The 14162-nt window shown below is 39.5% G+C and overlaps 1 protein-coding gene across 1 annotated transcript; it reads left to right on the top strand.

Moving 5' to 3' along the window:
• The first annotated feature begins 1083 nt into the window (after positions 1-1083).
• Positions 1084-2262, top strand: LOC113362090 (universal stress protein A-like protein). Its single transcript, XM_026605080.1, has 4 exons — positions 1084-1517; positions 1597-1703; positions 1794-1912; positions 2000-2262. Exons 1-4 carry the CDS (start codon positions 1349-1351, stop codon positions 2082-2084), a joined length of 480 nt encoding a protein of 159 aa, XP_026460865.1. The 5' UTR covers positions 1084-1348; the 3' UTR covers positions 2085-2262.
• The last annotated feature ends 11900 nt before the right edge of the window (positions 2263-14162 follow it).

Genomic DNA, 14162 nt, shown 5'->3' with positions numbered 1-14162 from the left:
TTTTTTCTCAAAAAATACCATCTTAGCCAAAATCTCGCTCCATATAACCGTGAGTATTCCCCAATTTATGAGAGTATCACCCAATTATGCCACTTAAATCAATTACCAAAAAAAGGTCCAAATTTATGTTCGCCGTAGGTCTCGTATATGTTAAGACGACATGTTTATTGTCCTCCATGCCGTCCTCATCTTGAGAAGTTAGATTGAGTCTGGGATAATTCTAACTAGATTGTAGCTCGTTAAAACCAATATAGTCAATATTAGATTTCGGTTTGTCTCGGAGACCTATACACTGGTATATATCTGTATCGGGGAGATCATCGTTGACATATGGGCGAAATTTCGGTTCCAAGTTTTATATATATAATTATTATTTAAAAAGTTTTTCTATATAACACATATTAAGATATAAAATTAGCACTCATTTTTCTAAAATACCACCAAACAAATTCCATATATCACCAATAAAATCAAAAGTACAAATCTCAAACCTAAGATAGTTGTTAGTTTTGATGTAAATTTTAAGAATCGCAAAGCTTAAACCGGAGCGGATCACAATCATATCATCCATTAATGAACATGAAACAATGAAACATGGAATTAAGATGAATACCATAAAACATGAACAATAATTGGAAATTCTAGAATAAAAAAACTATTTTATTTTTTTAGTTAGTCCCTTCATCCTAAAATATCGACCATCTCGGTCATCGGGGCTACCTCGTGTCGGTCCATCTCGGTCGAGATTATCGGCCAAGTCTCGTCTCGGGTGAGTGCTGAAACCGTGGTATCCGCCATATCTGGGCGGAGGCTAAATTGGTTGAAAGTTGAAACAAGCTAACTGCCATAGTGTTCACCGATCCGAATCGTCCGTCCAGCAGCACTGCAGACGCAACATGGGGAGATAAAGCCTATGCCAAATATCCGTTCTTATCCACTTGGTATTTGCGTGGCAGTATTTCAACATCTCGAATGTACACCATTCGCCACGTGTAAGCAATTCACTGTATTTATTAATAATTAAAAATCAGGGCTACTTGATTATACAACTATTAAATAAATTAGAAACAGGGGGGGGGGGATTATATGGTTTTCCATCTTTCATTTTCTCGCTTCAAAAATCGAAAATTCTCAAAACACTTTCACCACCAAAACCAAAGCCGCCAATAGGAATCAAAACCATAAACCACCTCAACTCAAATATTGTCCCCGTTGTGTTTATGTTTATATAAGAAAAGAATTCGACTTTTCCCTTATCCATTATAACAGCACAATACACTTTTGCCGAATTTCATTTTCACTTGTTATTACTAAACCGAGCTCTTATTTAGGTGCCAGTACGGCTGATATGGAAGTACAAGAACGTAAGATTGTTGTTGCAATTGATGAAGGAGATGAAAGTATATATGCATTAACATGGGCAATCAAGAATGTAGTCTCACAAAATTCCAATGATACCATCATTCTTCTCTATGCAAAACCACCTCTGAAAATTTATTCTACTCTTGATGGATCAGGTAATAAACCAGAATGACTGATTTTTCAGTTCAGATCCACTTTTGCCTGTAAGTGTGACCGTACGTTTTGTTATTGCAGGGTATTTGTTTTCATCTGATGTTATTATGTCAATGGAGAAATATAGCAAGGAAGTTGCTGATTCTGTAATTGAGAAAGCTAGAAGGGTTTGCGGAGATCTTCAAAATGTATGCCATTTGAATTGTTGTTTTTGAGTAAAAATGGTGATCTTTTGTATTTTTAATGTGTCTGACGGGAATGGTTGATTTGTCGTGCAGGTGAAAGTGGAGACAAGGATTGAGAAAGGTGATGCTAGAGATGTGATCTGCGATGCAGTTGAGAAGATTGGTGCTGATATATTAGTCATGGGGACTCATGGCTATGGCATGATCAAGAGGTGAGAATCTTATCTCGTACTCTGTATTCATTTCATCCTTAAAAACGGTACGAGGGTTTCTAACTGATCAAAATGGTTGTCTGACAGGGCTTTTCTTGGAAGTGTAAGTACTCATTGTGCACAAAATGTCAAGTGTCCTGTTTTGATTGTGAAGAAGCCCAAATCATCCTAGGAGTTCCCTAAACTTTTAGTTTTAGTTGTTCCTTGTTTGTAACCGAGTGATGTTTTAATTGTCTGTTCTGTAAATGTAACATAAGATTGTCGTTGTACTGTCTATGTGGGATGATGCATTTTATGTCTTCGACCGTGATTTCCACTTGCTGGCGTAACACTGATGGATGTATGATTGTTTAACACTGGTGGATTGTACAAACAAAAATTTCGAATTATGGCTGAACAGCCTAAACTAAAGGTTGTGTTCCTTTGCCCCAACAATCGCAATTCTTACCTCTGAAATATCAAGTGTGCACCTTTCTTTTTCTGCCTAATTTCTACCTCCGATGGGTGTTCTCTATCTGGCGAGCTGGGTTCTGCGGAGAAAAAAACCTTAATCAAATTGAGAGGTAACATCTGGAGATGGAGAAATGGTAGTTGTCAAATTTGTTTGTTGCTGATACAGGAGAAAACGCAACAAAAAAAAAACGGAGTGTGACAAAACGCAGTAAACAAAAATAATCCATATTCTAGGTGTATCCGCCTAAGTACATGAGAAAAGCAAGTATCCGCTCCGGAAACCAGGAATCCAAACAGGCGGATACAATGTTGCACGAGCTACCGCCACTACAGATGTGTAGTTTTTTTTTTCTTTTTTTTACACGGTACAGATGTGTAGCTTTGGTGAGCCATAACTTATATAATTATCACAATCTAGTGGAAATTCGAGGTTATACTGGAAATTCGAGGTCACAATGAGTTTAAGATCGCAAATAAGATAATACAAAGAAATACAGTACCGAAAAATCCGGTAAAAGAGGATTATCGGAGTAAGACAAATATAAGTATGAGTAAGATCTGATTAAATCGGAGAAAGAATGGTTTTTCTCGAAAGCAAATTCCGACCATTTAATTTGTTTTTCTTTTTTAGAAAAATATGCTCCCATAATAGCAGTGATTTGCTAAAATCTCTTGTAACTAGTGATGAAGCTTCCATCGTCAAAGAAATCACCGATGAAGATGAAGATTTTGTCGTAAGAGAGCATCATCTTAGAACCCAACCCAATAATCAAAAGCCGCCATTAAAGCGAAGATAAACCTCAAAAGAATAGATAAAACCACCATAATGGTGTAAATAAGTAGAAAACATAATAGAAATTAAGCTAAAACTACTATCTAAGTAATAATGAAGAAATCTGCTCAGATCTGATCCAAAATAGACCAGATCTGAGCAGAAAAGGGTTGTTTTTGATGGTCTTGTTGAAGAAGAAGAATGAGTGAAAGAGAGAGGAGAGAGAATGAAATAGAAAAAAAGTACTATAGTGGCTGTCCATTACTAGATTGTGGCCAATTTTGTAACGAACTAAATCATAGTGCTTGCGCTTCCATTTAAATTGTTCTTTCCGTCAATCAAAGTAAAAGGATGGCTAGGTATTTTAGAAGTAATTGTATTTTTACTGGATTCCATTAAGAAAAAAAAAATGGAATAGCAGTGCTACAAATTGGCATCGACAAATTAATGCCGAAAACAAAAATATAAAAGCCTAGTACAGGACTAAACAACTCACCAAATTAATACTTTTTCTTGGTAGGGGTAGTTTCTTGGTAGGGGTCGATGCTGAAAGCAAAAGTATAAAAGCCTACTACGGGACTGAACAATTCACCAAATTAATACTTTTTCTTGGTAGGGTAGAAGATCTTTTCCCACGCCCTAAATTCTTACTGTTTGTCACTTAATTCCAAGATGATCATGTGAAAATTTTCTTGAAACATCTTACATGATTTGTGTGAGACAGTCGTTTGATGTAGACTCAGAATGTTTCGTATTGGTCATTCGATCACTTGAAAATTACTTATAAGCTAATAATTTGTGTGAGACAGTTATTGTCGTTTTCTAAGGATGTTTTAATGATTGAAATGAGAGTTTAAAACAATCAACCATTGTCTGGATATAACACAGTATGCATACCAGTATGCGAACTGTTGCGGTATGATCAGGCCCGGAAACCAAGTTTGCATACCAGTATACGAACGGTTTTAACTGTTAAAGTCCGGGAATCAAGTATGCATACCAGTATGCGAACGATTTTACATGAGTTAGGTCCGGGACGACAATATGCATACCCATTTGCGAACTGTCGGACAAGACCAAAGTCTGTAACTTAAGTTTGCATACCCGTTTGCAAACGAAGTTGGTTTATGTTCTAAAATCGGTTAAATATGATTTCATACTCATGAACAAATACATATTTAAATTAAGGAATGCAATCTTTGCAAACCGTGGCTTAATGTTCATGAGTTGATTATCTTGAATCAATCCGATTTTGTTTCAATTGTGTCTTGTATACTTCTATGAGAATATAAACAATTGAACAACTTTATGAGTAACACAATTAGATTTATTTGATTATCATTTGATCTAGAAGAGTTAGATGAATGTGTTTAATAGAAATGTTTTTATTTGGCTAACTTCGGTTAACTATTGTTGAGCCAACCCAATATACATGTTTAGGTATGGTTACCCATATCTAAATGAAAGTATATTTCATTTGTGTATAACAATCTAAGACCATCTAGCGGTGGAGAGATATTGCTTTGGTTTTAAGCAAACTTAGCTTGAATCTTAAATCGGGATTTCATCTAACGGTGAATATTGATTGCTTTGTTTCAACGCTATCAAACCCTGATTTGAAGCCTATATAAGGGAGAACTCTAGCAACTGGGAAACCTGATCCCACACCTCCTGTGTGATACTAGTTACGTACTAGAGTCGATTCTCCTTTAACCCAGGCTTTTTCTAAAACCGTTATAGGTTAACGACTTAAAGATTTCATTGGGATTCTGAAGCCAGACCCAACTATTTTCTCTGTAGTTGCGTATTCTGATCTTACTTGTTCTATCGTATTGAGTACTATCTTCTCTAAGATTGGCTCGAGATTTATCTCCAATAGGTAAGATATAAAAAGGAATCACAAAGCTTCTCCTCATTCTTTGTGATTCCACAATAACTTGTTATAATACCTGTAGATGGGGAAAAACGATTTGCTGGTTTTTACGGAATCGAGGAGATGACCGTGCGGAGGAGACTCCTTGAACCGAGAAAATTCTCAACCTCACACAAATGCACTGCAAGAAGGGAGTGCTTTAAGTTCGAGAGATCAATCTGTAGGACTCCGGCCTAAACCAAGACAATGGCCGTTCCAGAGTCAATTCGTTCACAAGAGAGGATGGGTCGATCTGTAGGAGGGAAGATGAGAACTGTGTGAGATCAATGGTGATCGATATTGTAGGTGTGTTGTGTATTATGTGTAAGAAAGTTCTGAATGATTGAATTTACTCAGTTGAGAGTGATTGCTCAGACGATGAGTTCGTGTAGAAGAAAGATTGTCTCTATGAACTTGTCGAGAAATTATTGTCAGTTTCAATCATGATTCATAGGCCTTTTATATTGATAAATTAAAAACACCATGATCCCATGAAGTGTAACAGTTGCTGGAGTCAAAGAGTGGGGAAGTGGAAAATCGTGTTAAAACCAGTTGCTCATCGTGCAGAGACTTGGTTAACTTTCCCCCCACTACTTTGCTAACTCCTCCAACTGATTGCACGACTTGCTCACATTCTCATCGTGTGTATGAACACATGTGCCATAGACCGCCATACCAAAACCCTAGTTAATATCCCCCCATGTGACACGATTGATATCTCATGAATGTGGAGTCTACAAGACATGCGTGTATTTAGTTAGTCAGTTGCTGACTTTATGGGAATATGAGTCCTTGTATTGTTGAGTTGAACATAATTTGCAAATGTTCTGAGACTCATGAATCGAACATGTCTACTGAGACAGAAAATATCATTGTCGAATAAATGTTGATAACCTGAGCAAACTGTGCTGCTGAATCGTTGAATATTGATAGTTAAACCAATATTCCTTAGTCTGAGGAAATGTTGCTCATATGATGAATTATTGAATGTTGATAGTTGAACCAACATTCTTCAGTCTGAAAAAATATTTTCCATTTGAGCGAATGTTGCTCATTTGATGAAGTGTTGAATAATAATAATTGAACCAATATTCTTTGGTGTGAGCAGATGTTGCTCGTATGAGCAAATGTTGATTTAAGATGCTGGCATCTGAGCCGAGCATAATTATTAAAATGTTGACCACGGGATCAACGTAAAACTGTTAATGTTTGAATCTGCTCAAAATTATGTTTTTTGCAGAGCTCTGGATTCGAAACCCTAATTTTGATCAATTGCTGAATTGATGATTAGTTTAAAACCGTTCATGATATGAAGGAGGGACCGGCTACATGGGATGATGAATCGACCGTGTAGCTCCCAGATGCTCAAGTGAGCAAAATACCAAAGTCTCCTGAAGACCAGTTGGTGAAAAGATGATTAAATGGTGGTTTAATCATTTATTAAAATAGTGCTCGTGTGAGCGTCAGGTAGTGAAACCTGGTTATGGAGAGATGAGGGACCGACCAAGGGGAATGAGACCGACCCTTGGTGATCATGGGACCAGCTAATGGACGTTTGAGCAAACTCCAAGTTGTTTGGGAAGAGTTTGGACCCAATATGAGCAGTTGAGCAAATTAGGTCAAATTTTTTAAAACACGTGGGACCGGATCTTTTCAAGCCTTAGAGCCAGCCTTGGTCGGTCAAGGATACATGCCTGTGTCACCATAATTTCCGTGTCTCAGTCCTGAGAGTTTCAATATTTTCTGATGCGCGTTTGAGCAACATTTTGAGAAAATATGAAGGATTCAGGGTTTTGCTGAAACTGGGAAATCTTCATGAGATGATGAAAAATAATTAATAAAATAGGGGATTTGAAAGGTATGGGACCGGCCACGGCTAGAGCATGGACGGCCGGCTGGCCAACTAGCTAGCTCGGTCCTGCAACACTTTTCCCGATTTTATGTATTTTCCCTGATGTGAGGGAAATACCATGAAACTGAAGAATTTCATGAGATTAAGGAATTTCCATGAGATTAGGGAAATAATAATAATAAAAAAAATATTGAGTGATAAAGTGAGGGACCGGCTATGGACAGGGCATGGCCGGCCGACCAATGGGCACGGTCCCAAGGCACTCTTTCCAATTTTATGTAATTTTTCATGATTTTAGGGAAATATCATAAAATCAAAAGGTTTGTTGAAACCAAGGAATTTTGTTGAAATCAGGGAGTTTCCATAAGATGAGGAAACATAAAAAAATAATAATAATAAAATAAGGGGTGTGTGGGACCGGCTAGGGCATGACCGGCCGGCTAAGGCCCGGTCCCACGAGTTTCCCTAATTTTACATTATTTCCATGACTTGAGAGAAATTTCATGAATTCAAGGAATTTTCATGGGATGAGGGAAATAATAATAAAATAATAAGGAGTCATGAGGTGTCGGACTGGCCAAGGCTAGGGCATGGCCGGCCGGCAAGTGAGCCTGGTCCCACGATATCTTTCCTAATTTATTATTATTTCTTTGATACGAGAAAATACCATGAGACTGGGGAGTTTCCTTGAGACGAAGAAGATTTGCTCAAATGAATGGATTTTCATGAGATCAGAAAAAATAATAAAAATATGATAAAATATAAAATTGGGCGTGGGACAGGCCACGACACGACCAACCGGCCGGTGATCCCAGTCTCCCAGCGCCTCGATTAATATTTTATTATTTTCTTCTTATTTTGCATAGGTTCATCGTTCCTTCGTGTTTTGGAATGCTTGTTTGTGCATTCAGGTGCTCGTTTGTGCATTATTGCTGAGTACACTTGCACCATTTTGGTCGGGGCTTACTCGAGAGCTGCTCAGATGCCCGCACGTTGAATATTTATCATTAATCGGTGAAATTCTGCTGGTAAGAACCACAAATTGAAGTGACGAAATATGACGAAGAATCGTAGAATATTGCTGAATATTCAGTTAACGATTAGAGATAATTAATTGATGGCTCTATACTAGCAGGCATGCTGTCTAAGAGCATTAATTATCTGAGAATTGAGAGATATGAGCTTGTTGAAACGTCATATCTCTTTTATATAGTCAGGAAAAACCTTGTTGCATCCTGAAGACGTTATTACTCTATACTAGCAGGCAAGCTGTCTAGGAGCAGTCCAATCATTAAGATTCTATACACATGTCCTTTATATAGTCAGGGAAAACATTGTTACATCCTGAAGACGTTATCGCTCTATACGAGCAGGCAAGCTGTCTAGGATACGTCCAATCGTTCGATTCTATATAAAAGTGATTACTGAAATTGCTCAGTATTCATGAAATATGTCGTTGCCTCAGTTGAGAGACTGCATATTCATGTATGCTCTGAGAGAAGTATACTCAGTCAGAGACTCTTGTGGCATGAGATTCATGCTTTGATAATAGACATGAGCCTCAATACTCATCTGATTGCTGGATCAGGAATATGTAAAATTATGGTTTTACGATTTTAGCCATTGTCGAAAATCCACCATCTACATTAAGTCACCTGCTTAGTGAGGGACAGTCATGTTCCTCAGTCAGCACTGTATGGTGATTTTCTAGTTACGGACGAAATAAGTAATTGAACTTAGTCGTAAGATAGAATGTTACCGGATTTTCGATTGTGCGAACGAACCATGGCTTGAATGAAGATCCCAGTAGCATGATAGAGCATCAAGCGCAAATTGGTGTAGCACTGCTGATTTGGTGATCGAACCTTGGTTGATTTAAGATTCATGGGTCCGGGCCCAAGAAAAGAAATCCATTTTGTTACGCGATTTTTATTGGTATATCCATGACTCTATTTCTTTCGCCTCAGATAGTGGTGATTTCTGGTTACAACCACTCTTCTGGTCCTTCCGAAGAACGCTCCAAAAATATCAAGTCAAAGATGAAGACTTCTGCAGATGTTCATGCCGAGGTAAATTAACCTTTCAGAGACGCTGGAAAGATGATGCATTGTATGTCTCTCTATCATCTGGGAGTCGTTTGCGGTGGAATCAACGTTTTCTTAGCCTTAGCGGATGCAGAAGAGAAGCAGGTATGAGATGAGTTATTACTGAAAAGGAAAGCTGAAGATGAAAGGCTTGCAGCTTATCAGCAAAGCGTCGTCGGCTTCAGAAAATGAGATTAACGGCTGAAGATGAAGTCTGATCTCGCGCGGGAGGTGTAGCTTCTGATTCAGATGTAGATGAATGAAGAATTTCGTCATAATTCGTCATCAAAAAATTCAGAAGTCAATTCTTCATTGAAAATGCTGTAGAATCTTCGCCCGATGTCGGATTTTCGTTATCTACCCATGTTTCTTCATCCTCAGAAAATTTTCAAGTTTTAACAAAGAAGATTTTCGGCTTTTGAGCACGTTTAAGGGCCGAAATTGACGAAACAGTAAACTTCCAGGAGACTTCCAGAAAATTTTCAGCTGGTATGTAGTCCAATGTTTTGGCCACATCGTTTTGATCATTTCTCCAATGCTATGAATTTTAGATATGTTGTAGATGACATCCATACGAAGAGAATGGTATACGACCCATCCCTAGATTCTTCACCAATTTCTCCCAGCTCGCTGCTTTGTGCGTGATAGTGTAAAATCATCTCATGCGACCTTTTTGTAGAACACTCATGTTGTGTCTTTAGACCATTCGCTTGTGTCTTGAACGGTCGGTGAAGGATTTTAATGTTATTGAGTCATTTGAGATCAGGAACTCTTGATTGATACATGAGCGTGGTGCTTGCAGTGCCTTCTTGCTTCTGTCAGTCGTAGAAACATTACTTCTGAAACCCTGGTCACGGGACCATAACTGAGGTCGCTCTCAAGAGGGGGTGATGTAATGACATGTCCGGGTGGTAGCATTCCTTTTATGATGAATGATCAGAACATGAGAGTCTGGTGCCACTGGTCTTGGACTGTGAAACTAATCGCTATGATCAGTGGACCGTATGTCCCCAGTATTTTGTTAAATCTCTTCTTTTCGTTTCTCTCTTCTTCTGGCAAGACTTGTATAGAGGACCCATGTAGAAACATTGATGTAAAGACCTAGGTGGTCGAAGTTGAAGGTACCTTGATGAAGGGATTAGTGGAAAGACCTGGTGGACACCGATGGACTGTGGAAGTTATGAATCCCGTCCAAGAATTGCTGCTTGCATGTTGTACGCTCTGGAAGCTGTAGGAAGCTCATACGATGTCGGAGTTCGGTGCTTGACCCCAAATTTTGAAGCTAAGAGACTGGGTCATCATATGAGAAAAGAATAACTCAATTTGGAGTTGCATAGGTCATCCAACGAAACGTGCACATTTGTAATTTGTAATCCCACACAAGACTTTCAGATTTCATAGGCCTAACGGTAAAGGCCATATCTTTCAGTTTGTATGTCCGATTGATGCGGCCTTTTGGTATGTTGTAGAAGAGACATAGATGAACATCTTTCGTTGAGGAAGTATTGTCCCATTCCTCACTCATTGTTACGTTTTTGTTAACCCATGGGCTGAAGTATGTTGTATCTCATTTGTAGAGGTGATGAGAACATCTTGTAGAAGACTTGGGATTGTTCCCGCCTGTTGTGCAAGCTTCGGAAAGACTTTCATGTGAACATATTTCATGTCTACACACCTTGATATGAATCATTAGTGCTTGTAGAAGTCCGATCCGTCGAGTAACACTTCAGAGAAGGATAGTTGATGAAGCTGGTCATGAGGATATTGCCCCTGAAACCGTCGTTGATACTGGATCACGATAGAATTTTCTCCAGAAATGTTTGTTGATGCCGATACTATGGTCGTAGTTTCTCCAGAGACCGAAAAGGCCAGATCTATGATTATCGACATAGTCTTCACTCCTTCATCCAGTGAGCCTTTACATTCACGAAATAATTGATGAGTTGAGCGTCCCTAAGATGAGGGTGTAGGGTTTAACCCAAGTTCTCCCGAACCTTTACTGTGAAGTGCCTTGTCAGGTAATCGATGTTGTTGCGGTAGATAGCAGCGGCAGTTTCCATTCTGGATGTGATCGGTGAAGAGAGGAAGTTCCTCAGTCGTGCAGGGGCTTGCGATGTAGAGAGACCCGTTGATGAATTTTCATGGAATCACGTCAGGTCGCAATAACTTGTTATGTGGATAACATTTATTGAAATAGAATTGATTTCTCCAATAAGATCAAGTCCCCGATGTATGTTGATGGAGTTTGTGCCATTGATGGATGAATGATGTTGCATCTGCTTCAGAAGTCTTATCATGGGATAATGAAGATTTATCGATTGTAGTTCAGTTACACTTTGATCGTGCTATTGTTGAATCAGTGTGTCATCGTCTAGATATTTTTGCTGAAGCCAGATGCGCCATTATCGAAGGTGTACTCTTTGATTGGGAGTACAATTTAAAGGCTTCTTAGATGCTTGAGCATTGAAGCGTACATTCCTTAAGCATCGAATGTCTTAGGGGTTTGATCATCTCGGCCTTGGAGTATCTTCAGTTGATTCAGCATCCCTTTCGTTGCGTTAGTGGGATTCGACACTTGTGCATACATCAGAGCTTTCTGATTTTATGGAACACATGGACTTGCAGGAGAAACGCCCAAAGTGTTCTTTGCCATGTTTAGAAATCATCTCAGTAATGAATGTTTCAGTGCTTGATTCAGAGAAATGTCAGATTCAACTACTTGGTAAAATACTAATGCGGTGAAGCTACCATTCATAACGTCTTGCAGAGTTGCTAGCAGAATTGAGTCCCCATGCTAGGATAGCATGTGAGGAAATAAATGACATGGACATGGGAGGAATGAGACTTTCCTGAGTACAGGACCTTTTGATGAATGTCTATGCATATTTTGCAGGTTCTTGTTTCAACCTCGTCAAAGATTCCTTCAAGTGCTCTGACGATGGAACACCCCCCAAATCTTCTGGATCAGAACTTTCTTCGTTGGAGAGATGTGTAACCAAAGGCGCTTTGTAAGTACCCATCTTTTCAGCGTGGATCCACGCTCATCTGAAGGACATGTCATATCCTGGATCTTCCTGATTATGTGAAACTTGGTTTCTATCCAGGTTGAACTTATGTTCACTTTGAGAGTGATGTAGCCATAAGTATTTTCGAGCGTTCCTTCAAGGTCTCTAATTGAGATAGGAGCATGAGTAGCTTCTTGTCGAGTGATGCCTGTGGATCCGATGGTTTTCAGTGGGATGTTGTTGATGGATGTGCCAGCATCGATCAACGTTTTTCCAAATTTGTTTCTTCTGAGATTGACTGTGGTAAGCAGTCTCCAATCGTACATCTCTTGGTCTGTGGCTGGAGTCTCAAGAAGTATTTTCGGAATGGACTTCTTGACACAATGTGATTCAGTGCTGTGAATATGTCTCTCCTTTGTGCCTTCGACAGATAGAGCAATTCACGTTTCAACCAAGGATTGAACTGCTTCTTTGACTGGTTTTTTAGAGAGCGTAAAGGTTCTGACTGGAGAGGATTCTTGTGTACTCATGGGATTCTCCATTTCTTCTTCAGTTGGCTCTCTCCTGATGAACGACAATTTGATCACACCATCTTGAACCCAGACTTCCAGTAACTCGATCACTCCTTCATAGGAAGAGAGAAGTTTGAGTCTGTCTGATCATTTCCCGTTCGTTGATGCCGGGTCGAGGTTTGTGCATTTTAGGATTGGTTATCTTTTCTTTGCGCTTTCAGAGGATCCTAGGATGTTGGAGAAGCGCTTCCATGCTGTGTCTCGGTTTTCGTTTCATTTCTTTCAGCAACAACGTTTGTTAAGGCTGGATATTTTACTGATTGTTGACTAGGCTTCGGCTGCTTCGAAGTTCCTCGATCTTGAATACTTTGCTCTTTCCAGTAAAGCAGGTGCAGTAGTCGCTGATCGTTTGGCTGCTTCATGAAGCTATGAAAAATTCTGGAACTGGAGATTTTCCAGCAAGGCTCTGTAGACCGGGATCATCCTATTTATGCACATGTCTACAAGTTGTTGCTCTGTGACATTTGGATCATGGCAGTCCAAAGCTTGAACTCTGAACCTTTTCAAATAGTCATTGTGATGTTCGTTGCTCCTTCGAAACATCCTTCCAATATCGGAGAGAGGGACTTGTTTTGAAATAAAGAAGTACTTTCTGTAAAAAGCATTAATCATATCTCCCCAGCTGGCAATGCTTCCTGGTGCGATGTTGTTGTACCAGGTATATGCTCTGCCTGTCAGAGACTTTGAAAATTCCTTCAAACTAACGACATGATTTTGTTCATGCTCGCCTAATGATTCTAAGAATCGAGAGACACGTTCTCGAGCATTTCCTGTTCCGTTGTAAAGTGTGAACATTGGAGAAGTATAGCCTTTTGGAAAAGGAATCCTTTGTGCAGCAGCAGGGTATGGATGTTGGTGACGATGGACATGTGATGTCTTGTCTTTTCCACTGTTCTCCAAGAGGCGTTCCAAATCTTCCCGAGTAATGAAATTCGATGATTCTTTTGCTGATGGATCATTTGCAGCTTTGCGGACTTCGCTGTCATCTACTGGATGAACTGGAACTACTTCAGGATCAACATCTGAGGATGTTTCCTTTTCTTTTACTTTTTCTTTAGTCTTCGCTGACATCTTGTCAGTGAGAGTTTTGAGATAATTGCATAGATCCTTCTGTGTTGCAGCCATGTCAGTCTGATTCTTGGCAAGAGTCTCTTGCACCTTCATGAGATCAGCTATGGTAGGTGGGTTTTCTCTGATTTCCTCAAGTAAACGACCAAACAGGGGATGTGCTCTAGTATCGGTCTGATGAGGAGTGACACCACCTCCATTGTTGGAAGCAGGAATGGTTTCTGGAATATCACCATTAGTGTCGTTGCTCGTGTTAGCATCATTTGTGTTAGGATCTGCGATCGTGCGTGACCTAAGATCAACCATCTTGTGAAATCTTGATATAGCAACCGAGAGATTAATCTCCCACTGTGGTCGCCAATCTGTATATGGGGGAAAACGATTTGTTGGTTTTTACGGAATCGAGGAGATGACCATGCGGAGGAGACTCCTTGAACCGAGCAAATGCTCAACCTCACACAGATGCACTACAAGAAGGGAGTGCTTTAAGTTAGAGAGATCAATATGTAGGACTCCGGCATAAACCAAGACA

The sequence above is a fragment of the Papaver somniferum genome, chromosome 3 (assembly GCF_003573695.1).
Source record: "Papaver somniferum cultivar HN1 chromosome 3, ASM357369v1, whole genome shotgun sequence".
In the NCBI taxonomy this organism is placed as follows: domain Eukaryota; kingdom Viridiplantae; phylum Streptophyta; class Magnoliopsida; order Ranunculales; family Papaveraceae; genus Papaver; species Papaver somniferum.
This window is presented reverse-complemented; position numbering and strand designations above follow the sequence as displayed.

Bases quoted from the DNA above. Each gene is read 5' to 3' on its own strand.
- LOC113362090 (XM_026605080.1), top strand. From the start codon at position 1,349: ATGGAAGTACAAGAACGTAAGATTGTTGTTGCAATTGATGAAGGAGAT. The intron at 1,704-1,793 runs GTATGCCATTTG...TTTGTCGTGCAG, and splicing joins TTTGCGGAGATCTTCAAAAT to GTGAAAGTGGAGACAAGGAT. The intron at 1,913-1,999 runs GTGAGAATCTTA...GTTGTCTGACAG, and splicing joins GGCTATGGCATGATCAAGAG to GGCTTTTCTTGGAAGTGTAA.